This window comes from Nycticebus coucang, chromosome 20, assembly GCF_027406575.1.
Source record: "Nycticebus coucang isolate mNycCou1 chromosome 20, mNycCou1.pri, whole genome shotgun sequence".
In the NCBI taxonomy this organism is placed as follows: domain Eukaryota; kingdom Metazoa; phylum Chordata; class Mammalia; order Primates; family Lorisidae; genus Nycticebus; species Nycticebus coucang.
Window position 1 is genome coordinate 7199317 of NC_069799.1, and position 27862 is coordinate 7227178.

A 27862-nucleotide genomic window follows, 5' to 3' on the forward strand; every position below is an offset into this window, starting at 1 on the left:
ACAGCACACCTTCCTGTGGGGCCGTCCTCGAGGAGCAGGAGAAAGCATTAACTTGTAAATAACTGAAATAACATGGAAACCAGTACATGTACACAGTGGAGTAAGTATTATGTTGGATTTACACAAAATTTTTCAACTAAAATTGAGCTTCATCTTTGGCCAGTGACAGAGCTTGCTGATTCCCCTTGTAACAAAGCTTAGCTTAGGAAGGAAAATGCTAAAAGACGAGGACAGATTGAATTTAATATTAAATGAAATTCTGTCATGGGGATGAAGGAACCAAAAATAGTAAAAGTAATTTTAATACGCTATGTAATTATAGTAATAAATATTATCTTAGAATCATGGATGTTTCAGTTTAAGAAATAAAATGCCCTCATATTAATTTGAAATCAAAAGAATACTCACAAAAGGAGAACATGTTCATCTCTGAAATGAAAATAAGGCAAAAAGTTCCTGGCCAAAATTTCAAGTTGGATTGGAAGTTTGTACATTTTTTTCTATAAAAGACCTGATAATGAATATTAATTTAGGCTCTGCAGGCCATAAAGTCTCTGTCAAACTACCTGATTCTCCCAGGAGCAGGACACTTGCTGACACATGAGCCGCACAGGCACCAGCAGCCAGAGTTGGCTTCCATTACATACATTCAGCAAATCAGAGGATGCCCAAATGACATGAGTTTCCAATTATCAGACCAGCAATCACGGTCTCAGCATTCCTCAGTACAGTGCTCTTATATTAATTAAAATAAACTTCTTAGTGTTTATTTACAGAATCTTATTAAGAGAAATAAGGTACAAATAACAGTCCTTACAACTGGGAACAGCACAACTTTGCCTGTGGGGTCTGACTGCTGCATTAGGAATAACACCCTGCATTTTTGTTAACACAGGGAAGCCAAAGTCCGATATCCAATAAGCTAAAGTCCATATTTGAGAGTAACAATCAGTATTTGAGACAGTCTTCCTCACCTCATTGATGCTGACTTCTGCCTCTACATACTGCAGGCCTTTCTGGATGATGGAGATCAGGGCAGCAGGCGGGACGAGGGCTCCGTTTATGTTGGACTGACTGATATGGCTTTCTATACCAAAGGTAAATGCGGAGTGAGAAAATCCTACGAGCAAAAGAACAGGTATGAGAATTTATTTTCCTAAAGGCAACATGCTAAATGACAAACACAAAATATCCCTATAATCTTTCAAAATGACATTTCAGCTGCTAGAAACCCCAAACTGGTAGCTGGGGTCAAGTATGTTTTTAAACAAAAGTAGTATCAAAATCTACTTCTTGGCTTTTATAATATTTTCCTTTTCTCTTAATTATTAAATGTACTCTTTAAAACTTAGTTGATTGCATGGCTTCAAATTTTCTAAAATGCAGCAGTGATAACCTATCTTTCCACACCAAAAAAAAAATCAACTTAAAAATTGAAAAAACCTTTGCTTTTCTCAACATAATTGAGGTGAATACAGAATAAATAACATTTAATATTTCTGTAGTATATTTACATCTCTATGTACAAACTGTTAAACACGCTTATAAATTTAATATGTCGCAGCTTTTTCAAACCACTTAGGAAATAAAAGGCAAACTATAACTAATAAAAAGAGTTAACTTTGAGAATGAAAAAATTCTAATCTCTAAGTCCCATTTTTATGTATGCCTTAAGTGCTTTTAAAAATACGAATACTTTGTCACTTAGTAATAACTCATCTAAATGAAATGTTCAGAAATGAAAAGCAGGCAAATGAAAACCCAGTACACACTACCTCGTGAGGCACACACTCATAGGTCTGACTCAACTGTACAAAACCGTTCATGTGACCGAACATCTGTACCCTATAATATTCTGAAGTTTTAAATAAGGCAAAAAAAATTCCAGTGTAGTTATTCATCAGCAATTATTTATGTTTATTTGAAATATGTAAAACCATAATAATCACATAAAAATCACTTTATATTGGCCTTTTAATTAAAGTCTATTCAAAATTCAAGACTAAAATTCTAGGACATTGAGAAGCCTAAGGTTATTATCTTTACCAAAATATTCATATTTTATCATTAAATATTAATTTATATACTGTATTTTAAACAATTCAATTAAAATGCATATATACCATAGCATGCTAAACTTTCAAGCTAAAAAATTAAATAAACGTAGGCTTATTTGGGGTCTATATCACCCATCCGACAGTTCTGTTGTCTGGACCGCCTACACGAGTTTTTAGCATTCAGCACACGTCCTTTTTGCATTTTGTGTTTTTGCTCCTGACACTCCTGTGGCTTCACAAGCAGTGTGGGGCTAGGAAATATTTTAATTGGCTATTGATAGTCAAAGTATTCTTAAGCTGACTCCCTAACTCTCTCTTTGAAGCACCTAACCACTATAAGAACTGAAAAAGTGTTATGTTTAAGACCTTGATTTTAACCTCCCAATTTTTGCCCAAAGGCAAGATCAAAATTAAATGCATTTATAATGCTCAGCTTAATCTGAGCTCACAGAGATGACTAAAAATAAATACCATTTTGAATTCCCCCTAGAAGGAAACCCACAACTACTCAAATATGAGTAGGTTCTAGATCACCAGGGAAGAATAAGGACGGGAGAGGTTGGGGAGAAAGGGTGACGTATGGCAGAGAAATCCACCAACAGTAAAGTTGGAGCTTCTTGTTTTCAATACCCCTCCCTAAATAAATTTGCAGTAAATTGTACATAGTAAAAACATCCAAACAGCTAAGTAGTTTAGAAATTTAAGCAGACTTCAAGACAGAAGGTACCTGAGGGGCCTACACCATGTGCTGAACGGTCTTCCTAGTTCAGAATCTGGTGGGAAAGTAGACACGAAGTAAGGGAATAGGATATAAAGTCAGAGACGCACTACTACCGTCCTTTTTTTGTTTGTTTGTTTTTGAAACAGTCTCACTCTGTCACTTAGACTAGAGTGCTGTAGCATCATAGCTCACAGCAAACTCAAAACTCCTGGGTTCAAGCAAACTCCCGCCTCAGCCTCCAGAGTAGCTGGGACTACAGGTGCCTGCCATAATGCCCAGCTACTTCTATTTTTAGTAGTAACAGGAGTCTCACTCTCTTGCTCAGGCTGGTCTCAGTACTCCTAAGCCTGAGGGTTCCTATTGCAGCTTCCCAGAGTGCTGGGATGACAGGTGTGAGCCACTGCACCTCGCCCTCTACTGCTCCTCTTGAACAATTAAAATGTGGTCAACCAGAAAGCTAAGGCAGAGAATAAGCTCCTGTTTCCTGACAGAAAGTAAAAGATTACATCATTGTTCCATTTAAGTCAGAGACCTGCAAAGTGGTATGTATGGTGCAGGTTAACACCTCATTAGCCATATTTAGTACTGAGGTTTTAAAATTCAGTATTTATGAACTCTATGACGTGTATACTCTCCCTTAATTAAGGGCGCAATTTAAGTAGTGAAACTTGTTATATTTAGGCCCTATTTAACAAGAGTTTAAGCTTATAGTAATTAATACATCCTGGAATATCTAAGAGTTAAAGGTGAAACATACCAATTTTTTGCTGGAATGTTGCATACATCCTGAATGTTTATGTCAGATCAGGAGAAAAGCTATCACGGGTGCTTACATGCATCGCGAGTTATTGCAAATGTGCTTAGAATGCTCTCACACGCAGACAGAACAATCTTGACCTTGTCATACCATTTTGGGAGCACTCCTCACTAATGCTTCCATTGGAGTTCTACTCTTAAATATTCTGCTTAAATGTTGAGTTCAACTATAATTTTATTTCTAGTTACAGCATTACATAGCAGCTTAAAATCATTATGCCCAAAACTATCTAAAGCTTCTTTTTCCTTAGAAACTTCTGGCTTCATTTCATTACCCCCGAAAATCACAATCACACCAACTCCCATCTTTCCCTTGGCCCCTAATATTTGACCATTCACCAAATTCTACCCCTCGGATCCTCTCAGCACCTTTCCTCTTCTGCCAGAACCTGAGTGTAGCCTTTGCTTGCATGCCAATTATTTGCCTATTTTTGCTTGGACTATCCCTGCTGTGAGTTCCTCTCCTCTCGGCCCTGGGTCAGTACACATGCCACCGTGCAGCAAGCACCCTGCCTCTAAAGCAGACTGATCACATCATTTCTCACTTGAACATCTGTAATGATCCCCAGCCTTCATAATGAAGGCCAGACTCCTCAGTCTGGCCCTACCTATCTCTCCAGCCTCCTCCTTCCAATTCCACACACCTCATCTTGTTTCCATTGCACATTAAATTCGAATGATGGCAAACTGCAAGTAATATCTTGAATAAGCTGTGCTATATCACACCTCTGAGCTTATGTGTTCCTATGCTCCTTTCTCCTACCTGAATGGAGGTAAAATCTTCCTTCACCCCTCCCTCCCCCCCGAGTTGCCAAGTTTTTCCTACACTGATCCTGTAACTCCTACATGCACGGCCCTTACCACACTGGTTATCACCTGTGTCTGACTACCAGCCTGGGCTTCCTGAACAAAGGGTTTGTGTCCACTAACACCTTCCTTGACTTAACAACTAACCAATAAACATCTGTTAAATCCGAATGCAATGCTACTCTATGTATCTCAGTACATCAAACAATGCGACTCTAGAAAGAAAAAGCATGATGACTCAAGTCTTCCTTGAAAAATAATCTAAAACTTGAGCCAGGTTTTTGCCAGAAGATATTCCCATTTGTCTGTAAATAAGCAGGAAATACTTTATTAGGACCGCTTTCATTTTACATAGTAGGAGTCAAAAGGGATTATTAACCTGTGAAATGTTAAAATCCTAAACAAGTGCCTGAAATAGCAATTCTTTCCAAGGGTAAACCAAAACTGATAAGTAACACCGTAAGCATTCACTAGGGTAAAGAAGAAATTCCATGAGAATAAAGGTGAAAATCATGGAATTCAGTGAATAGTCACTGAGTGACAAAGACAAACGGTGGTGGCCGGTGGTGGCCGGGGTTACAATGTAATCAAAACCCCTCTGCCTCTTTGGTGCTCTTTCCAGGGAGTGATTTCCCTTAGATCAGCGGTTCTCAACCTGTGGGTGAAAGTACACTGCGGCATTAGGAAGGTTGAGAACCACTACCTTAGACACTAGGACTGGGGCTGTGTGTCACGGGGGAGTTAACCCTCTAGCGCCTGCCAGCACTACTTTGCAAACAGACAATACAGGAGTAAGAAAATGGACCCTAGATACCATGGTTATGATAAAGGGTGTCTAGGTAAGAAAAATTGAGGAAAAGGCAAAGCTTGAATATAATCACAACATAGTACCCTAGTTTTGGGAAAAAATCGGATTTATCCAAAGTCCTATTTAAGCTTCAGGTCACAAAAGCTCATAAAATCACATTCCTGTTCCCATAATCGTATGTTCCCTTGCCTCCATATCAATTTCCAACTCTGCACCACAGATCCAGATTTTAGAAAAGATAAGCAGGGTGGAGAGTGGATGCTGTTTATAGAGGATCTTGGCTACGGAAGAGTCAGACCCAGCACTCTCATTCTGGCTATACAATTCTGTGTCCCAATTTTGCCTTTAAATGTCACTATGAACATTTTATGTAAATTATACCTTCTGAAATAATTTTAATAGCATATAATATTCAGCCAATAAATTAGTCATACCATAGCTGGGGATTTGGACTTTTCCAATGTTCACTATTTTAAAAGACTCTCATCCTCAAATAGGTAGGTATAGGCTTTTGCCATGTTTAATTTTTTTTTCTCCTTAGGATAGATTCCTTCAAAAGCTGAAGGGAGTATGAGCATTTTAAAGGAAGTTTTTGTGATTGCCAAATGCTTTCCAAAAAAAGTGTAAATTCATAATGCCATCAGCAATTTACAGATGATTCCTTATACCCTTGCTATGTACCCTAGTTGCTATGCTGACTAGTCGTCCTAAACAAACAAATAAATAAAAGGATAACTAATTAAGATAGAAGAAATTCTTGGTTTGGCAACTATTAAAAGGACCTTTGTCCTTTAATAAGTGTGTCAGTAGGAATATGTGATAGGAATTTCTTGGGTCATTAAAAAATGAGTCATTTAGCTTATAAATAAAAAGGAGAAAAACTGATTGGGAAATATAGAAGTATTGCAATTACCAGGACTTGTGAGAACTGCTTGCTATTTATTGTTAATTAGTCACGTATACAATAACTGCATGTGTCAAATCAAAGCTATTCCCTATCTACTTATACTTGTGTGGCTGGTCGTCTACTCATAAAAATTAAAAGGAAGACTGAAGGTGGATACACCACATCCTGAGCTCTCTTCACACCAGTTCTTCATGGCTAATGACCCATCACTAGTGGCCAGTTTAACCTGATTCCATTGAATACATGAGTAAAGTCTGTTTATAAATGGGGCTGGGAATGAAGTACGGAGGCAGGATGGTTATCTAGCTCAGTTACCTTTATATGAATCAAGAGAAACCATACTGTCCTTTAATTGCTGATATTTTATTAACAGTTACAGGTGCTACAAATGAAAAAATGAATAAATGAGCTACATAGTAGCACAGGTCAAAACTTTAATGTTATGCATGAACATTAAGGTAAGTTTATGCCTAACATGATTATGTTTTCTAAATTAAAAAAAATATATATATATATGGTTTTGACATGATCTCATAAACATTAACATTTGAAGTAATCGCTATATTAAGAAAAAGTGATATCCCTTAGAAAGGGTTAGGGGGAAAAATAGTGGAGGCAGGCAAGGTACATAAGAGATCAGATGATCTTTCGTAAACCAAATGTTTCAAGGCTACATATATCATTACCTTCTTACAAGGCTATATGCAATGTGAACCTCAATTCTAAAAACATGAAGATTTTTTAAAAAGTCATAGCATTCAGAATCACAATCTAGAAAATAAATAATCTAATAAATAGCAATCTAATAAGCAAAAAGGACATTTTGCTTTTGAAATTTCTAGGTAGTCTTTAATTGTAAAATGAAACAGTTCCTATGTTCCAAAAGTCAAGTCCATCATAGATGGAAAAGTTATGGAGCTCTTAACATGCAGGAGGTGATAGCTGAATCTAATACTGACAATTCTCCCCCAAATCAAATACACAGTTTGATCAAAATAAAATGACATTTTCTTATAAATAAGCACCAAGGAAAAACAGAGGCCAGAAAGTTCATAATTAATCACCATGAACAATTTCTTCAGAAAAAGCAAACGCCGACTGTGAATAATAGGAGTAAAGCTCCAGACCAGGTGAGCTCTGCCAGGATCAACACTGCAGCGAGGGTGGGGAGGAGAAGCCGGGTGGTAAAGCTCCAGAACAGGTGAGCTCTGCCAGGATCAACACTGCAGTGAGGGTGGGGAGGAGAAGCCGGGTGGTAAAGCTCCAGAACAGGTGAGCTCTGCCAGGATCAACACTGCAGTGAGGGTGGGGAGGAGAAGCCGGGTGGTAAAGCTCCAGAACAGGTGAGCTCTGCCAGGATCAACACTGCAGTGAGGGTGGGGAGGAGAAGCCGGGTGGTAAAGCTCCAGAACAGGTGAGCTCTGCCAGGATCAACACTGCAGCGAGGTGGGGAGGAGAAGAGGGGTGGTAAAGCTCCAGACCAGGTGAGCTCTGCCAGGATCAACACTGCAGCAAGGGTGGGGAGAAGGGGGGTCGTAAAGCTCCAGACCAGATGAGCTCTGCCAGGATCAACACTGCAGTGAGGGTGGGGAGAAGGGGGGGGGTAAAGCTCCAGACCAGGTGAGCTCTGCCAGGATCAACACTGCAGCGAGGGTGGGGAGAAGGGGGGTCATAAAGCTCCAGACCAGGTGAGCTCTGCCAGGATCAACACTGCAGCGAGGGTGGGGAGAAGGGGGGTCATAAAGCTCCAGACCAGGTGAGCTCTGCCAGGATCAACACTGCATCAGGTTCTGTTATATTCAACTGGGAGGGTACCACTAAGTATTTACATCCATATGGTTGCTAAATGAGTTATTAAGGTGATCAAATTAATGCCCAGGGGCAAAAACTAATTAAAGGAAGCATACTCAATCAAGTTGACCATCGTTTATAGTACTACACATCAAATACACTCAATCTTCAAGTCATCTCAAAAAAGAAAAAAATAACTTTACTCCCTAGGAATTATTTGTTGACTATGGAAGTCTGATTTATAGAAATGCAGAGTGGTGAGAACCAAAGTAATCTGCTGAAGGTAAGCTTTCTAACGATAAAATTCCTTTTAAAAGTTTCAACATCTAATAAAAACCCTACAATAAATATACCTTTTTCTTACTTAGTTATGAAGGGTCAGGAGGAGGAGGGCTTATTTCAAGCAGAGATGTCCATTAAACTTAATTTGAGGCTGAATATCACAGTGCTTTTTAAGTAGCAACACATTTTACAGATGAGGAACATGAATCTGAGAAGTTATGTAATTTAGAGGGAGGCAGAGAACTTTTAATAATATTTTCTAGTACTGATAATGGTACAAAATATATAAGTAAAAACAATTTAAGTGACTTTATTCCCCCTGGAGATGGATACCATAGTCCAGTCAACAATAAACACTTTGCAGAGAACAAATATTAAAAGTTCTTACTGACAAAACAGCATTTCTAAAGCACATATTTATCAAAACATAGTAACACGTTCATAAGGTTGTGTTCCGGACTTCTTGACTGCGAGCCTTTAGATACTGAGACAGGCGCGAGGAGACTTCCCTTCCTCTCTGACAGCCTCCACAACTCACTCTGAGTGTCTTTACACAAACCCCTTCTTTTCTGCACATCTCCCCATCCAGCTCACACTCTTGCATAGGCAAAGGAACACTATTAATGTTCCAGTTTCTTCTGCATCTTTTGAGAGAAATAGTTATGACCTAAAAGTAATTTATATCATAATTCTTAGATATTTAACAATTAGAACTAATTCTCAACAAGTATCCTCTGAAGGTGATGGTGATAAATATGCTAAATCCCAAAACAACCTAGAAATTTTATTACACTATGTGATTCCACGTCACAATCTATTGCAAAAGTAGCCATATTTATACAGATAGCAGGAGGTCAGAACTAAGAGCAAGCCTTGGGAGTATGTGGCAGGTGCCCAGATGTAAAGTCACCACATGTCCTCGTTATGGGTGAGATTCAGGGCTCTATGTGAACCCAGGGTGGGTTCACAGAACTATAAAATTCATAAACTCTCCCCCACCTCCTATTTCTAAAAAAGCAATTTCAAATGAATGTCTCAAAGCATCCTTTTGACATAAACATGCCTTATCATCCATCCCTCCTGAACTCTGTCCACAAACACAAGTGCCCCCACTTCAGGGGTACCTCCTCTTCGCCCATGCCATGTCTCAGGGGGTGGACATTTCATGCTTTCTACTTTATCTTGAGTTATTTACTAACTATAATCTTTCTTTCAAGATATTGTGAACATGCCACATACTTGCTGTCAACTTTGTCAAGTTCTAATTTTCCTATAATTAATAAAGACCAGTGGCTTTCAGACGTTATTAAGACTAGGAATCAACTGGGGCATTTGTAAAATGCAGATTCCTGGGCCCCCTCAGCGTTCTCTAAGAGATTCTGATGCAGGTGGCCAGAGGATCAAGCTTTAGAACTCTGGCACAGGTGATTCTAAAATTTATGGCAAGTTGTAATCCTAAAAAAACTGCCATAAGTCAAAATGTTATCAGTTAAGTCTGATTTTTCCCCTATAAGTTCTAATCTAAATTGGAATTTACAATTTTTACCAAGGGATTGGTGTTCTTATTTCTAGATGTGACTTAACATCACCAGTACAATATAAAACTTTCTGAAGAATACACAAAACATGCCTAAGACTACAGTAAACAACTATAAAGAACTTCATATGACACATCAGTCTACCATATAAAGATTTTTTTAAATTCTTATTTTACTTTTACTGCAACATAAAACAGCTTAAAACATGGAATTAACAAGGTTTTCTTCCCCCCCCCCCCCCGAGAACATAAGTAACTTTACTTATAGTAGTATTTAATCACTGGATACTCTTTCAGAAATTAACCCTTTTACTCCATTTATTTTCTTGTTGCAATATAAAATACAGATCTATGAACTTTTGAAACAGGAAAATTTACATGCTCACTAACTCCTCTCACATCTTACCCTCTTTCACCCCACACAGCCTGAGCCACAGGGCACACTGCTAGCTATTCAAGTGTTTCTAGACTTTCAAAAACAGTACTGTCAAACGGTTCAATCTAAATAGTCGCCTTTACAATAAACTCAGAAGCCTTCACCACACTATTTCCTCCCTACTACTTTTCTACAATGTCTTTTGCTTCACTTTTCAAAAGCTTCAAAGCTTTGACCTACAAGATGGTCAAATTCAGAAGCAGAAAGCACAGTTTATTTTTACCCAACAAATTCTTTGCATTTTGATTCAAAGTACAATATAAAATGTCCAAACACAGGTTTACATGATTCTTATGTAATGATACTAAGTTTTTAGTTTATCAATCATTTTATCTTATTTGAAACATTCTCTGGAAATCCTCTTTTAAATGCCTTCAATAACAGTTTACCATTTTAAACAAACAAAACAAGTCTATGAATTTCAGATCTTCGTAACAAATTATCCTCTACTGTTTGGTCACTTTAGTTATTTCTCTGTCTTTCCCACCAGTGTTGTACATCATCTTCTCAGCTGTTCCACGCCAGAGAGATGAGGGTATTCGGGAAGAGAAAACCCACCCAGGAGAAAGGCTCAGAACTGGAGTACAGCTGGGAGCATCTCAGCGAACATCAGGGTCTAAGATGTAAGGCCACGTAGGTAGGAAAGGAGACCACCTGTGCCAGCCACGGAGCACCGGAACCCAGGGCTCAGGGCCCTACATGGTTAGACCTCTACTCTAGGCCCTCTGCTGTCCCTCACGTGCAATTTCGAAAATTACTTTTTTTTTATGCTGTACTTCATCTCACTACTAAAATATGATAGGAACTTTATGGTACAATTTCTAAAATTCGATCTCTAGACTCTGAGATCTTGGGTGATTTTCAACCACCCAGTAATTTCATTTCACGTTAGCAATCAGCACTTACCACTGCAAGCAACTAGTCACATCCTATGTCCTACCCATACCTAAATTTTTCTTCTACTTTTTTTTTTTTTTGCTTAATCCATCCACATTTCCCCGTGCAGTAATGCTTCAATTTTATGACTACACCTCTTTATGTAGAAAATTTGGATGACCACTGTTTAATATTACAAATGACTTTCAATGATTTATATTTATAATTACCCTCAACATATTAGTAAGAATTCAGGTTAAGGATACATTTAATCACTTCAGATACTACTTATGAAAAGTATTCTGAAAAAACTACATTTAATTTACCTTTTGAAATGCTAACTATAATTAGGAACAACAACATTTAGTTGAGGATTCTGGATATACATTTCAAACTGCTGGTATCTAGGCGTTTATATGTTTCTAACTAAACACGTGCAATAACTTCACCTCATAACAAATTATAAAAATGGTCCTTGAACAGCGAAAGCCAAACCGTTTGTTACAAATATTTGCCTGAGATGATCCCAACATATTTGAAAGAGTCAGAGAGTTAAACCATGCAGCAAAACATAGCTTGAAAATGACAGTCCAGACATTAAGGAAACATACAAAGTTCAACAGTTTGGACTGATACAAATTTCAAATGCATAAAAGATTATTTTGAGGATATTAAAATGATTTGAGGCCTATTTACTTTATAAAAGTACTCACCTGACTCTTGCAAGTATCTATATACCAAGAAGTTGACCTCATCACTGCTTATACTCATCTTTATTCCCACTTAAACCATGAGGTCACAACACAGGATATAACCCTAAAAATAAAACAAAGTTAATTATTTTCTCAGTAAAATATTTTTAAACAAAATGTAAACAATATTGTTACAACCATTTGATTTTACTAAATGATGTAAACTGAAGATTCTATATTGCCTAATAATAAACCCTAACAGATAAAGTTACTTTGAATAGTTAAGAAAATTATTACACAACCAAAACATGGCCGATGCTATTTTTCCGCAAGGTAACAGAGCAGCAAAAATGAATCAAAATTTTAAGAGGGCTTTGGCAATAATACTTCAATGATTATATCAAATAGCATAAAAGGCTATTTCCTTTTTTCTCCTTAACTTAAAAAAAAAAAAAAAAAACAGTAAGTTTTAAAAATCAAGAATATTAGTTCTTGGGCGGTGCCTGTGGTTCAAAGGGGAAGGGCACCGGTCCCATATGCCGGAGGTGGCAGGTTCAAACCCAGTCCGGGCCAAAAACCACACACATACACAAATAAATAAATAAATAAATAAATCTTAAAAAAAAAAAAAGAATATTAGTTCTTAGGAAAAGACTGATTTTAGACCAAGAGTCTTCCACTCTGGTTTTGCATGCAAAACAGAAGTCTCTGTTTTTTCAACATGTAATCTACAATGCTCAAATCTCAAAAGGCTCTAAGTAAGTGTGAGATAAAGAAGCTGGACTACTGTTCCCAACACTCCAATGACATTCTCTATTCAACATAATTAAAGTTTGCCTACAGAGGTGGGAAAGGAGGAAAACTGAGACATGACTGAAATACGACTGATTATACTCATCTGTTCTCATACCACAGAAGGTTTCTAAAGGAGGGTCAGGGAACTTTTCTATAATGAAGAGCTAGACGGTAAACATTTTAGGCGTTATCAGCCATATAGTTGAACTTGCCATGTGGGACAAAAGCAGCAACACACATAATGTAAATAGATTCAAATGTGGCTGTGTGCCAATAAAACTTTACTTATGGAAACTAAAATCTGAATTTCACGATATTGTTGTTTCACTATTAATCTTTTAACATTTTTCCTCAAACAGTTAAAACTATAAAAACCTTTCTTTGCTTGTGATTCTTACAAAAGTATAGAGGGCTGGATCTGGCCCACAGTCTATAGTCTGCTGATTCCTGTTTAAAAAGGATATGCTAACTCTATTCAGTATAAAGGGGTATCTAACACTGTGGACCTGTGCTGATTATCCTGATACATCATGGATCTCTTTATGATACAGAGTTAACAGTATACAGTATTTAAAAAATCATAAATTTACAAGCATTTTTGTAGGTTCGATGTGACAGAAACAGCTCGTACCCTAAGTTGTAGGAAAAGTGGTACCTAAGTACCCATCAAGCTCCTATCTTCCAAAGTAAGACAGACAGACCCAGAGGTAAACTTTCCGGAGGACATGCACAGAAGCAGCCCTGACCAAATGCAGCAGCCTGGGAATGCATCTTTTTTATCAGACAAAATGGGATGTGTGTCTGAAAACAGGGTGCTCTGGGGAGAGGGCAGGGAGCAGACACGGCCCCTTGAGAGCGTCAGTGAGGGCTGGGTGAGCAGAGGTGAGCCCCAGGAGGGGCTGAGATGCTGGTACAAACCATATTACAGGGGCCTTGAAGGCATAGCACTAAGAGAAAATGAATCCTGTTAAGTTTTTTTGTAGAGCAAAGAGAAAACCTGACTTACATTTTTAAAACATCCCCTTGCTTCTGATATAAAGGATATACTGTGAGGAAACCGGACTGTAACCAAGTCAGAGAAGTTGCAGTGATTCAGGAAAAGCCTAAAAGTTGGGCTGGGCCCTCAAAGCAAGGGCAGTGCTGGGATTCCCCAGATACTGCAGAACATCCGCAGTGACCATCTCCCACCTCAAGCTGACCTAATTTTCATGGACTCACACGCACCATGAGTACCCATCAGTGCTGTAGGCCTCATTCCTCCTCCTGCTCACCTGTGCATGGACCATTTTGTTACAGTCCCTTGGGGGCTCAGCTTACCGAGGTTCTACTGTGTTTGTAAACAGACTCAATGGCATTTGACTGCACTACAGGGTTGAAGAAAAGTACCAAAGGTTTCTTTGTGGATAACAGGATAGGTGCTCCTGTTTACTTACATGTGAAACCACAGAGGAAGAGTAACAATGGCCTCCATGTAAAGAAACAGGTACCTCCTAAAAATTACTTTATATAGTACCATTAATTTTATGTAAACTGAATGTTCAATATCTGTGTAATGAAATGATAAAAGTAAAGACTCCTTGGATGACTGCGGCCCAGAACGTTCTGTCTGCTGTCTGCAGGGCAATACCCTTGAGTGTGTGGGAGGAGCCTGGCTCGGCACTGCCCCCACTTTCAGGACTGCAGCTCAGCGCTCAGCACCTGCAGGTAGCAGGTACCTGCTGATTCTGAAAGCATGCTTAACTGAATGCTCTTTTTTTTTTTTTTTTTGTAGAGACAGAGTTTCACTTTATGGCCCGAGGTAGAGTGCCTCCAACTCCTGGGCTTAAGCGATTCTCTTGCCTCAGCGTCCCGAGCAGCTAGGACTACAGGTGCCCGCCACAACGCCCGGCTATTTTTTGGTTGCAGTTTGGCTGGGGCCAGGTTTGAACCCGCCACCCTTGGTATATGGGGCCGGCGCCTTACCGACTGAGCCACAGGCGCCGCCCATAACTGAATGCTCTTAAAAATAAAATTACCACCTCTGTCATTTATGAAATTATAAGAAATTAAGTCAAAATTTGACCAATTGTGTGCCGTGGGGAACAATAAGCAACTATTTTTAGGGATGGGCTAGGTAGAATATGAGTGAGATAGGCTGTTGAGTATTTTCTCCCCTAATACATTACTCAGCATGACTCGGATAACAAACACTGGCCCCGAGGAAGCATCTCAGATACAAAGGTTCTCACAATGCCTGGTTCTGATAAGTGAAGAACATCAACGTCCAAACTTACGGTGGTGCTTCCATATCACCCAATGCATTCCAGGGCAAAAAATACACACATAAATTATTGTACATAAAAATTCCTCCAATAAATACATATTTGGGGTATTTTTTAAAGTCCTAACAAAAACTACCAGATAAGCAGAGCAAACAGCTATGAACGTGATGATTCAATTGATCATACTGCCATTATCAGTTTTTGGTAATCACAAATACATTTTTTAAGGGAAAAGACGGTAAAGGTCCATTTCCAAAGAGTCTTAAAAGCCTGTATGTCAAAGAGCACAATTAGAGACAACACCACCACTTCATCAGTGGGCTTAGTATGGCTTTGCAGAACTCACGCACATGGCCGGTTTCTTTGTATAGCCAATGTGAGTCGGCTAAGCTGTGTTACTTGCCCCACATGCAGACTTGATAACAGATACTTCAAAATCTCAGAGCGTGCACAAGAAGACTCACCACTTCATCCCCTCCATTGTGGTATCTTTCAGAACAACTACCTTTAAGCTATGCCACAAACAAAAGTAAACTTTCAACCCAGCCTCTGCCCTACGCCTCCCTGGGGGAGAGTATATTATGCAGTGAACTCAAATCAGTCTGCCCTAAGGAGCCTATAGGCTAGTAAATAAAACTAACAGTTCCTAAACTCTCAGATAGCCTGTCTGATTCTACTTACATAGTAAAACACTGAGTTCTAAAAAAATTAGCTATCTTTGTATTTTCCTATCCTAACTCTCTGAAAAAGGCTTTTGTACTCACTAAAGTTTTTATTTAAAACTCCAGTTATAGGTAATCATTTACTTTAATCCAGATCTATATTAAAGTAGCCAAAATCAAATACCAAATCATAGTATTAATTAATAGTTAGCCAAGTGGTTATATTCAAAAGAACACTTGACATTTTAAATGTTCACTATGAAATATCACTTTGCCACGTAGCTATATAGGCAATAATTTAGCAAATATTATAGAAACATAGGACTGCAGAGACAATTCAGGTGTGACTCCTGGACTCCACTTAGTGTTCCCTGCATCACACAACTGGGCCAGCCTCCCAGTGCACACCTACTCCAGAGACGGCATCACCCTGGTTTCCTGCTCGACACATTCAGTGATACTTTAGACTTTCACCGCCTCAATCAAGACAGATATTCTTTTTCTTTCTTTCTTTTTTTTTTTTTTTAGTGCCTCGCTCTCCAAGTATTCTTTTCTGATTCCATTCCTGAAAGCAAGCTAGGGCACATCTATGATCCTAGATTACATTATGTTAAAAATAAATGACAAAAAAAAAGTGGAAGAGTTATGGACAGAGGGAAAAAAATAAAATTATCTTCTTAAATCTCGTACCTACAGCATACTAACAAGAGAGAAGAAAACCCTTTGCATGACCTAAAGTTAAATGTATAATCAAAAGTATAGTACTTTTTTTTTTGAGACAGAGTCTCACTATGTTGCCCTCAGTAGAGGGCCATGGAGTCACAGTTCACAGCAACCTCCAACTCTTGGGCTTAAGCGATTCTCTTGCCTCAGCCTCCCAAGTAGCTGGGACTACAGGCACCTGCCACAACGCCCAGCTATTTTTTTTTTTTTTTTTGTTGAGTTGTCATTGTTGTTTAGCAGGCCCAGCCTGGGTTTGAACTGGCCAGCTGCAGTGTATGTCATTGGTGCCCTAACCACTGAACTACGGGTGCCACCAAAAGTATAATACTTTATTTTACAAAAATAATTTAGTCAAAAATGAATCATGGCCATAATAAGTGTATTAATTATATTCTTGTTCAACGTTTAGATGATTCTAAATTTTCATTACTCTATGATGACTATGAGAATAATCTGCTTAAACGTGTTTTTCTTTCATTTCTTTGTGTTGGCATATGTTGAGATTAGGAAAGGTTCATAGGAATAAATTATTGCATCAAACAATATAGACGCATGGCTGTATTGTAATTCTAAATGAATATCAATAAAAATGACAAAAAGTTAGTGACAGACCACAGTTGGAGAAATAAGAAAGGGGGGGTGGAATTACAGATACTTCTAAATGCTTCCCGACTAGACTGTGGGTGCCTGGAGAGCACAGTCCTCTGTGGTGTCACACCTCACAGTGCCGAGCTAAGGATAAAGGACCAACACCATAGTAGAGACACAGGCTCCAGCGGGCTTACAACAGCACCATTCACAGCTCGTGGAGACAGTTCTGTTCCCCTCATATGTGAAAATCAAATTTCCAGTTACTTCTATTACCGTGGGGTAATAAAAACCAATGTAAACAAATGCTAGTGGATGCCTCGGCTGAGGCAGTGGAAAGGAAAAGTGTAATGACACACGGGTAGCAAAGATGACGTGCAAAGTGCACAGCTACACTATTTCTCTGATCAGTTTTTCTTGTCTCCACTCAGTGAAAACCACATGGTTGAGCACTTCCAGGTACTGTGACAGGTCCTGAAAACACAGCTAAACAGGTAGACCAGGACCAGACCGTATGGCCTTGGGGAGAGGGGCAACAATTAATTATAACTTGGATGAAAAAAAGTACAGAAAACTGTGACAGCATACAACCTAAGGCTGAAGGTCACAAGTAGGCAAAGGATGCAAAATGTGGGTAGCTGACTGGGCTTCAGGGGCTGTTTTTCTTACAGTTCTAATTTCTGCACTTGCCTTGGCTCCCACCTGTGTGCGCACTGCCCCTCACTCATCTGAGCCTCAGGAAAACAAAGGGGCAGGGTGTTCCCATTTACTTAGGCCCTGATACATGCTTCGTCTGGCACTGGACTGTAAAAACATTATTTACTTTCCTCCTCATTATTATTTTCCTCATTTAATGTGACAACACTGAAATATGAGAACAGCATTTCTACTTAGAAGTCCATGTATTCAGAAATGTTACTCAAATATTAGACTTTTGGCAGTACCAGTGAAAAAAAGAAATGAGTATAAAGAATCAAAATTCTCTACAAGAGGGAAACTGAACTGTTTCTAACGCACACAAACAATGCTAAATCCCTGAGGTAGGCGGCCACTGGATCTCAGTGGGTAGGGCGCAGGCCACACACACGGGAAGCAGGTTGGAACCTGGCCCGAGCCAGCTAAAAACAACAATGACAATTACAACCAAAAATTAGCCTGTGGTGGGCACCTATATAGTCCCTGCTGCTGGGAGGCTGAGGCGAGGGAATCACTTAAGCCTAAGAGTTTGAGGTTGCTGTGATTTGTGACACCACAGCACTCCACAGAGGGCGACAAGTGAGACTTTGTCAAGGCCTGAGGTAGCAGATCTCCTGATTACCCTAATTCACACTGTATGCCCAGATCAAAACACCAAATGTACCCTACAGCAGTATGTAACTATTACGTACCCATAATACTAAACATTAAAGTTAAAAAAATAAAAATAATTTTAAAAAGAATCAAAATTCTTAGCAGTAGAAGGTCCTGTTGCTGACTCTGGGTCATGACATATGTTGCAAGGCCCTGTGCACAGGGCGTGCTACCCCGTGGTTACACCAACTGTAGTGTACATGGCAACCCTAAATGATCACCCAGCCTCGACACCCTGCGGTTACACCGAGGGTGATGTACAGGCGACCCTAAATGATCACCCAGCCTCGACACCCTGCAGTTACACCGAGGGTGATGTACAGGCGACCCTAAATGATCACCCAGCCTCGACACCCTGCGGTTACACCGAGGGTGATGTACAGGCGACCCTAAATGATCACCCAGCCTCGACACCCTGTGGTTACACGGACTGTGATGTACAGGCGACCCTAAATGATTACCCAGGCTCGACCGCCACAGACGGACCACTACAACACCCACTAAGGAGCAATATCTAAACTCACACAGAATCATCCACTAAAACTGTTTTGGTTTGGGGGTGTGAGTTTTCAACCTGCTGTGAGGCAAACTAACAGTTCCTCTGCTACCATGTTGCCCACAGGGCTACCATAGGAAACTCTTGTCCTACTGTCTTGCTGAAACAAACTTTGTGACAATACCATTTCTTTGATATGGCAGGTCTATCACACCTTTTAACTGTAAGCTTAAACCATCATCATGAACAAGAAAAAAAACTGAGGAGAACAGGAGTGGATCACCTTGGAAGGTGACTGCATTTGGACACAGGGCCTAGAGTGAGGTGATGAGGGTGAAAGATCACTAGGGTGGGTACTACTCCCCCATGACGGGCCCCTCACAGAGAGGAAGTGACACCAGGGGCACACGCACAGAAAAAGGGCCAGGTGAGGACACGGCGAGAAGACGGTGAGGAAGTGACACCAGGGGCACACGCGCACAGAAAAAGGGCCAGGTGAGGACACGGCGAGAAGACGGTGAGGAAGTGACACCAGGGGCACACGCACAGAAAAAGGGCCAGGTGAGGACACGGCGAGAAGACGGTGAGGAAGTGACACCAGGGGCACACGCGCACAGAAAAAGGGCCAGGTGAGGACACGGCGAGAAGACGGTGAGGAAGTGACACCAGGGGCACACGCACAGAAAAAGGGCCAGGTGAGGACACGGCGAGAAGACGGTGAGGAAGTGACACCAGGGGCACACGCGCACAGAAAAAGGGCCAGGTGAGGACACGGCGAGAAGACGGTGAGGAAGTGACACCAGGGGCACACGCACAGAAAAAGGGCCAGGTGAGGACACGGCGAGAAGACGGTGAGGAAGTGACACCAGGGGCACACGCACAGAAAAAGGGCCAGGTGAGGACACGGCGAGAAGACGGTGAGGAAGTGACACCAGGGGCACACGCGCACAGAAAAAGGGCCAGGTGAGGACACGGCGAGAAGACGGTGAGGAAGTGACACCAGGGGCACACGCGCACAGAAAAAGGGCCAGGTGAGGACACGGCGAGAAGACGGTGAGGAAGTGACACCAGGGGCACACGCGCACAGAAAAAGGGCCAGGTGAGGACACGGCGAGAAGACGGTGAGGAAGTGACACCAGGGGCACACGCACAGAAAAAGGGCCAGGTGAGGACACGGCGAGAAGACGGTGAGGAAGTGACACCAGGGGCACACGCGCACAGAAAAAGGGCCAGGTGAGGACACGGCGAAAAGACGGTGAGGAAGTGACACCAGGGGCACACGCACAGAAAAAGGGCCAGGTGAGGACACGGCGAGAAGACGGTGAGGAAGTGACACCAGGGGCACACGCGCACAGAAAAAGGGCCAGGTGAGGACACGGCGAGAAGACGGTGAGGAAGTGACACCAGGGGCACACGCGCACAGAAAAAGGGCCAGGTGAGGACACGGCGAGAAGACGGTGAGGAAGTGACACCAGGGGCACACGCACAGAAAAAGGGCCAGGTGAGGACACGGCAAGAACAGGGCCGTCTGAAGACCACGGAGAATGGCCTCAAAAGAAACAATTCTGGCCATATCTTAACCTTGGACTCCAAGCATCCGACCTGGATGAAAGAGACCACCGCAGTCTCCGCCACCCTGACCATGGTGTCTGTTATGGCAGTCCTAGCAAACACATATGCACCCTCACAAATTCTTAAGACTCTATTCCATCAGTTGGTACCTTTAGAGTTATTGATATTAAATTCACACTTGCTAGGAGCTGCCTTTTTGACAAAATGACTCTACCTTTGCAAATATATCCTGACCTTCTGGTTTTATCAAAGACAAGGAGACTAACATGAGACATTAGCATTTAAACCTTCTGCCTACCAATGCCCCCTTCCAATCATACACTCTCAGAAACAGCACTCAAAAATGCTTTGCCCCTAATTAACCACCTCGTTAAAAATAATAATTAAAATACTACCAATTTTAGGTAATGCCACTTTCTTTTTGTATAAAATACAGTATACTGGGGCCAGGCACGATGGCTCATGCCTGTAATCCTAGCACTCTGGGAGGCCAAGGCAGGTGGATCGCTTGAGCTCAGGAGTTTGGGACCAGCCTGAGAGAGAGCAAGACCCTATCTCTAAAAATAGCCAGAAGTCATGGCAGGCATCTGCAGCCCCAGCTACTCCAGAGGCTGAGGAAAGAGAATCACTTAAGCCCAAGAGTTTGAGGTTGCTGTGAGCTATGATGCCACAGCACTCTATCAAGGGTGACAAAATGAGACTCTATCTCAAAAAAAACAAACAAACAAAAAAACAGAAACAACCCCCCCAACCCCAATATACTGAAAATTTTAAGATACAGTTTTAAAATTTAAGACATAGTTTTAACTCTTCAGCAACATAGCTTAAGATGTGACTAAATTAAGTACATTAGACTAAATGAAAACATGTTTATAAAATGTATTTGTAAACTGTAAAGCAAATTGAACATGAGGATTTAGATATTATCTTATGGATAATCTAAATTAGAAACACTAACTCCAAATGAAACACATACCTCAGCTTATTTTAATACCAAAACAAAGAGTAACAAAATCAAATAATTTCACTGATTTCTTACAGCATTGATGACAAACAACATTTACTTTTTATTTGTATGATCCCTGAAAACTACAACTATAGTTTATTTGCAAACATTTTAAGGATATATATTTATTTATTCATTTATTTACACACACACACACACATATATATATTTTTTCCTTTGGAGGCAGAGTCTCACTCTGTCACCCTGAGTAGAGTGCTGTGGCATCATCATAGCTCACAGCAACCTCAAACTCTTAGGCTCAAGTGATCCTCTTAGCCTCCTGAGGAGCTGGGACTACAGATGCCCACCACAATACCCAGCTAGTTTTTCTATTTTTAGTAGAGATGAGGCAGGTCTCAAACTCCTAAGCTCAAGCAATCCTCCCACCTCAGCCTCCCTGAGTGCTAGGATTACAAGCGTGAGCCACCACACCCAGCCAATTTTAAGGATATTTTTCACGGCTGCCGTAATACGTCCAAAGGGAAGGAAAGCAGTGTGTTTCCTTAAGACGGGTTCTCAACCTTCCAATGCCGCAACCCTTTAATACAGTTTCAATAGGTTGCAACCCACAGGTTGAAAATCGCTGCCTTAAAACAAACAAACACCATATTTTTAAAGGCCCAATCTCACAAAATGTTACTCACATTAAAAAGATGAAAATATCTTTTTAAAATAAATGAGATGTTATTTTTTTATGAACTATTAACATCACACTGAAATGTCTATAGTTGTTTTCTCCCCACAAAAAACAAATTCAGGTTTAAAAAACCAACCAAACAAACAAACAAAAAAAGGTAGACACGACAGTTGTGCTGACTTCACCTAATATTTGGCACTGAGCATCTTTCAGCAATGTATCTGCCCCAGCTACACATCACAAGAAGGAAACACAACGGGAAGAACACACAGGGAATGTGACTGACGTGTTCTTAGTTAATCGTACGATACCAAAATACACAGGTTTCTTGTGAAATGACAGTACTAGTTATTCTGGGGTCAGCAGCAATGTATACTTTTCATATAAAGGCTACTTTCTTTTTTCAGCTATAGGCAATTTTTGAGCTGTCAGACTCTTTGGGTAAGGGTGGGGGATTGTGATTGTCATTTTGTTTATTAACAGATTTAATGGTCACCAAGTTTCAAAGTTGGTGAATTGTAAGAAACTAAAGTATAATTAAAACTTGGGAGTAATAAACTGCTAAATTACTTTTCTTTTCTTTCCCTTTTTCATCAGAATGCAGAGCTCTCAGATGTAAATTAAAGGCAACAAGACAGAGAGGTAAAATCTCAGGTAGCCTGTGTGATTTCAGATCATGACACGACTCTTCTGGGCCTACTTCTTCGCCTATAAAATGAGAAAATTGGTCTGTCTCGTCTACTTCCAAACTTTAGTGATTCAGGTCAGTGTAAGTCACAGGACATCACGCAGGAGATCTTAAGGCCTCCAGGGTTCTAGATCATATAGTAATTCGTAATGAAACATTTTTATAGACCTACAAAATACATTATATCCAATACTGGTCAGCTCTCAGATGGGCATTTCCAGACATGGGGAAAGGGTAAACAAGTAAGTTCACGTCATTAAGAAATATCTAAGTTCCTACTGCACCTGATGCTTATTCAGACCTACTATCCTTTTCTAAACACTGAACTTTATGAAGATATAGATAAATGGTACATCAAACCCACTGTTCATTAGTAACTGAGACTTGAGTCAATTACTTATTTCATTTGTGACCTGAATGAGAGGGCGAGCATGTGTCTGTTCCGACTTGTCATCTATTTCTGCACGGCCCACAAGGTAAGAATAATTTTCACAGAACATTTAGAAAAAAACAAAAATGGACACTTGCCATTGATCCAATGACAGGGAACACTTACCACAAAATCTCAATTAAGCAAATTTAGACTCTCACCAAATCTTTCTGGACTGACAGCAATAAACTAGCATCCTTTTTGCAATGAGCCAATTTCAGTTCCAATGACATCAGCTATAGTCTTATTTCTTTTTATGACCAAAAGATCTCTGATGAGCTGCCTCATCGTCCATAGATGCTGACTTCATCTTCCTCAACATATGAAAGAGTGACTGTTTACACAGACGACATCTAAGGTCCTGTTACAGTATAAACCGACATTATTCCAGCAGGAAGAACTTAACAAACAGAACATGTGCTGAATAACTGCTTAAATTATAGCCAAAGTGTATGAGACAAGGGATCTAAGAAAGATAAGAAAGGAAACACTAAGGGGTCAGGACAGGTTACACTTCCGGGTCGTTCTCAGTGTGAGTCTGTGAGAGAATTACAGAATGTCAGGTATGGAAAATAAAACATGGAGAAGGTGCTTCCCTACTACTGGCATGAAAAACTCTGATTTTGAATGGGAGTTAGTATTAGAAAGCTAATGAAACAGAATCTCAAAACAAACTTATTATCCTAGTGTTAGAACGAATATGTCATGAGAATCTTAAAGACTAGCATACACGGCAAAACTTTAAAAGGAGAGTTACCTGAATAGATGGAAATTTAACTTAAAATCGTATGCATAACAGGAACAAAAAACAAAGAATAGTACCAGGTGTAAGTAACAAGTAATAAGTACGTATTACTTAAAAAACAATTTACTGGATAAGAAGGCATGGTTATTCCTTGGTTCCTCAGGGGAAGGGGGCTAGTTAATCAAAACTAAGGCTGAATCCTACATAAAACAAAACAAGCATCTATAGATTGCTTATGCTCAGTAAATTCTTTGGAAGGGCAAGAGTGAAAATGTGCAAAAGAATGTTCTGGTATCACAAATATGTGATTCATACAGATTAAGCATAGTTTTAAAAACCTGTAAAGGATTTTACTGTCCCGATGGGCAGTAAAGTGAAGAAGTCTTAAACCAAGTTCAGCACTCAGAGGACAGACTGACACATCCACAAACGCATACACAAACATAACCCACTCACCAGTAAGTCTGGAAGATACAGGGCAAAGGAGAATGGAGACTAACAACAGGTATAAACTGGAGTGGGATTCCAACTTTTATTGAAAACTGGGAGAAGTCCACCATGAATGCCTCACAAGTCCACTTCACAGGGTGAGAGAAAATAGTTGGCATACTCTGTACAAAATGTCCTGTTTAAAAAATAAGTAAACAAACAAAAAAGCCCTCAGAGCACCAACACACCCCCATCACTCCATACCCACACAAGGCCTCTTAGGAGTCTATTCTTTGTAAATATCCTACCCAGCCAGGCCGCAGATCCTCTGCCTGCAAGGGGGTACCATTTCTTCCCGTAATATTTTTGCTATGCTCATGACAAAATTTGATCAATTTTTTACTTAGTATAAAAAGTTATATATGTATACTCCTGACATTTGTGAGACTTTAAAGGGGTTCGTGAAGTCAAAATTATTTTTATTATATTATTAAGATATTATTAAATTCTTGCCTTTTTCACTGATTGGCATCTGCACTGTTTCAAAGCATTGTGGGTAAACTGCTAACGAGTTAGTACAAATAAATCAAGGGCAGTGATGCCTTACTGTACTCCTGGTAATTACTGTATTTTCTCAATACCATGCACTTAAAAATTTATTCCCTGAAGATTATCCTTTGATAAAACAGCAAAAACTATTAATTTTATTAAAATCTTAATGCTCAAATACACATTTCTTAAATGTTAATGTAACAAAATATTAACTACACAGAAAGCACTAAACCAAAGCTGTAAAGGTTTGTTTCTACATACTAAACAAAGGCTGTCTCAAAGAAAAATCATTGGGCAATTATCTGAATTATAAGCTGAATTAACAACTTTTTTTTTCATGAAATACTGTATTTTTTTTTTTTTTAAGACAGAGTTTCTCATTCTGTCGCCCTGGGTAGAGTGCCATGGCATCATCTTCAGTCGGCCTCCCAAACAGCTGGGACTATAGGCTCTCATCACTATGCCTGATAGTTTTTCTAATTTTAGTAGAGACAGGGTCTTGTTCTGGCTCAGGCTGGTCTCGGACTCCTGAGATTGAGGGATCTACCCATCTCAGCCTTCCAGAGTGCTGGAATTACAGGTGTGAGCCACTGCGCCTGAATACTATTTATATTTCAAAGAATGAATGACAAGATAGTTTTTCAGATTGAAAAGTTGACATTTTCTTGAAAATGAACAAAGTAAACTGTCATTTAAAAAAAATACCAACCAATAATTTTTGCCAAGGATAAAACTTAAATTTTTTAGTGAAAAGTAGGATTTGGGAAAAACTGTCATGAATTTAACAGGTCCCAATACTTAAAAACTTCTCTAATAAGACCAGTGCAATGTAAACGGCTGTGATCTTTCTAAAAACTGTACAATAAACATATGGAACATCTTCACAACTCAGTGAGCCAGTTTTTCTTCCAGGGCCAGTACAAAATTATGTGAGAGAAAAAGATCCATTATAGTCTAAGAAAGGCCAGTGGATTAAAATTCAGTCATCATTAAACATTTTGGCTTCGGAAGTACTTAATTTTCAAAAAATACAGAATTTGTGTATGGACAGATTTGTTATTGTTAACATGCATGAGTAATATGAAATTGCACAGTTTTAACATCTATGTGGTAAATATCAACAGTTACAACACACATAAACAAAAGCTCTTTGAGATGATCAATAAATTAACATCATTAACAGGACTCAATGACCAAAATGTTCAAGAACTGTTACTATAAAAATTAGACTCCCTCTTGTCAAACCTAAAGAGTTTCTCTGAGAAGGCTGGGAAGTAGGCTCCCTTGGCCACAATCTTATTCAGATATTAATATGACCTTAATCTTTAATTTGGTTTCTGTTGGGTTTATATTGTAATATATATTAGTTATCTAATAAATTTATACTTAATAAATACAAAGGTACTTAAAAGCCATAAACATCAGCATACCAAAATTCTAGTTTTGATAAAATGTATGGCATCTACAAACAATAAAATGTAGAATAGTGAAAATTATAATTTTCGGAGGCTGTTAGGTAGGGACAGGGAGAGAGAGGAGATGGCACTAGAAGGTGCCTTGTCTACTGACAGAGGGAGATCCTGAGGAAGAATGACGACACGTCGAGGGGGCTTCCAGCCAGAAAGGCAGAGAAGTCACCAGGGGACACGGAGGGTCTTCAGAAGTAACAGTGCCACTAAGTGACCTGCTTTCATTAAAGCACAGTGAAAATCACACCCACCAGTGCCAGGACAGTTTACAGATACCAAGCAACCCCTGGAAACTGTAAAAAAAAGAGGAGATTTTGGCATTCTGGAAATTCTCCACCTTTTTCCAAGAAAAACCATGAATATTTCATCCTCTATTTAACACAGAATTAGGGAATCAGCATAAAAAGGAGCAGACACCTGGAGCAGAGCCACAGTGAGCCTACCTTATCTACATATAAGGCAAATGACAAGGAAATCTTTATTATTTATTGTAAACAGTGAAACTGCCTGTTACCATAAAAAAACTAATATATCTTAAAACAGTATTTTAAATGTACATATCCCTGGGTATAGAATTTAGGGACCAGAAAGAACCATGAAGAAATTTTAAACTGCTTTCAACAGTCTTTTTATAACAGTTTTATTAATAGCATCAACTTGAATTTTTTTTTTTTTTAAGACACAGTCTCACTTTATCGCCCACAATAGAGTGCTGTGGCATCACAGCTCAAAGCAACTGCCAGCTTTTGGGCTTAGGTGATTCTCCTGCCTCAGCCTCCCACCACAACGCCCGGCTATTTTTTTGTTGCAGTTTGGCCAGTGCCAGGTTTGAACCCAACACCCTCGGTATATAGGGCCAGCGCCCTACTCACTGAGCCATAGGCGCTGTCGCAACTTGAAATTTTTTATAAATACAGATTTAAAAATTAAGAAATTATATTAAATTCATTATAAAACAAAATTTCCAAGAAGGAAAAATATGTAGAAGAACCTCTGTAAGTTGACCATCCAAGGGACTGTAACAAACTAGTCAATATCAGTACAGTAGGCCTAGGCCTAGTTCCTGATATGTATGTGTGGTACATGGCCAGTCTATGGAAATTAGGTCAACTTAAGGAGGTGGATGATATAAGGAGTTGGTCAACTATGGAGATCCAATTGCATTTCAAAAAATTCACATAATATAAATGAAGCTTTAAAATTTTATCACTTTACATTAACTGAAACATAAGTTGGAATTAATGATTTATTAAAATATGTATTATCGCTTCTCGGCCCTTTGGTTAAGATCAAGTGTATTAAAATATGTATTACCTAATTCCAAAAAAAGTCTAGAACCAATTAATGACAATCCAATAGTATTGACACCCCATACCTAGACTGTAGTCTCGTATACGAACATTTCCCACTAAAAGGAATCATTAAGTCCTTGAAGAAATGGCCAATTTCTGGGCTGAAGCCTAGCATACCTTGTCACACAAAAAAGCAAGAGAACTACCAACCGACACTGGTGTAATGTCAAAAGGAAATGAGAGGCAACTTGAAGGGACTCCCACAATGGCCAATTTGAGGCCAATAAGAAACACAACTGCAGTGCATGAAGACACCTTAAATACAGTTCTTCATCTGTGAGAACTCTAAGGACCTTCATGAGAATTTCATCACACCGTTTATGTCAAGTTGCTGATCAGTTTATTGCTTCTCAATTACAGACCTGGAATAGCCTTCT

At 39.6% G+C, this 27862-nt stretch overlaps 1 protein-coding gene across 12 annotated transcripts in view; it reads right to left on the reverse strand.

Moving 5' to 3' along the window:
• TBL1XR1 (TBL1X/Y related 1) overlaps positions 1-27862 on the reverse strand; it is a 208638-nt gene that overhangs the window by 33777 nt on the left and 146999 nt on the right. For 7 of the 12 annotated variants that reach the window (XM_053572369.1, XM_053572371.1, XM_053572370.1 and 4 more), the window contains 2 exons: positions 11752-11854; positions 975-1120 (listed from right to left, as the gene is read on the reverse strand). In XM_053572369.1, coding sequence (XP_053428344.1) covers positions 975-1120; positions 11752-11809 — 204 coding nt within the window. In that variant the 5' untranslated portion in view covers positions 11810-11854. Of the gene's footprint in view, positions 1-974; positions 1121-2784; positions 2803-11751; positions 11855-24139; positions 24309-27862 lie in introns of those variants that run through there. The other 5 variants (XM_053572381.1, XM_053572378.1, XM_053572380.1 and 2 more) reach the window with 3 other exon arrangements.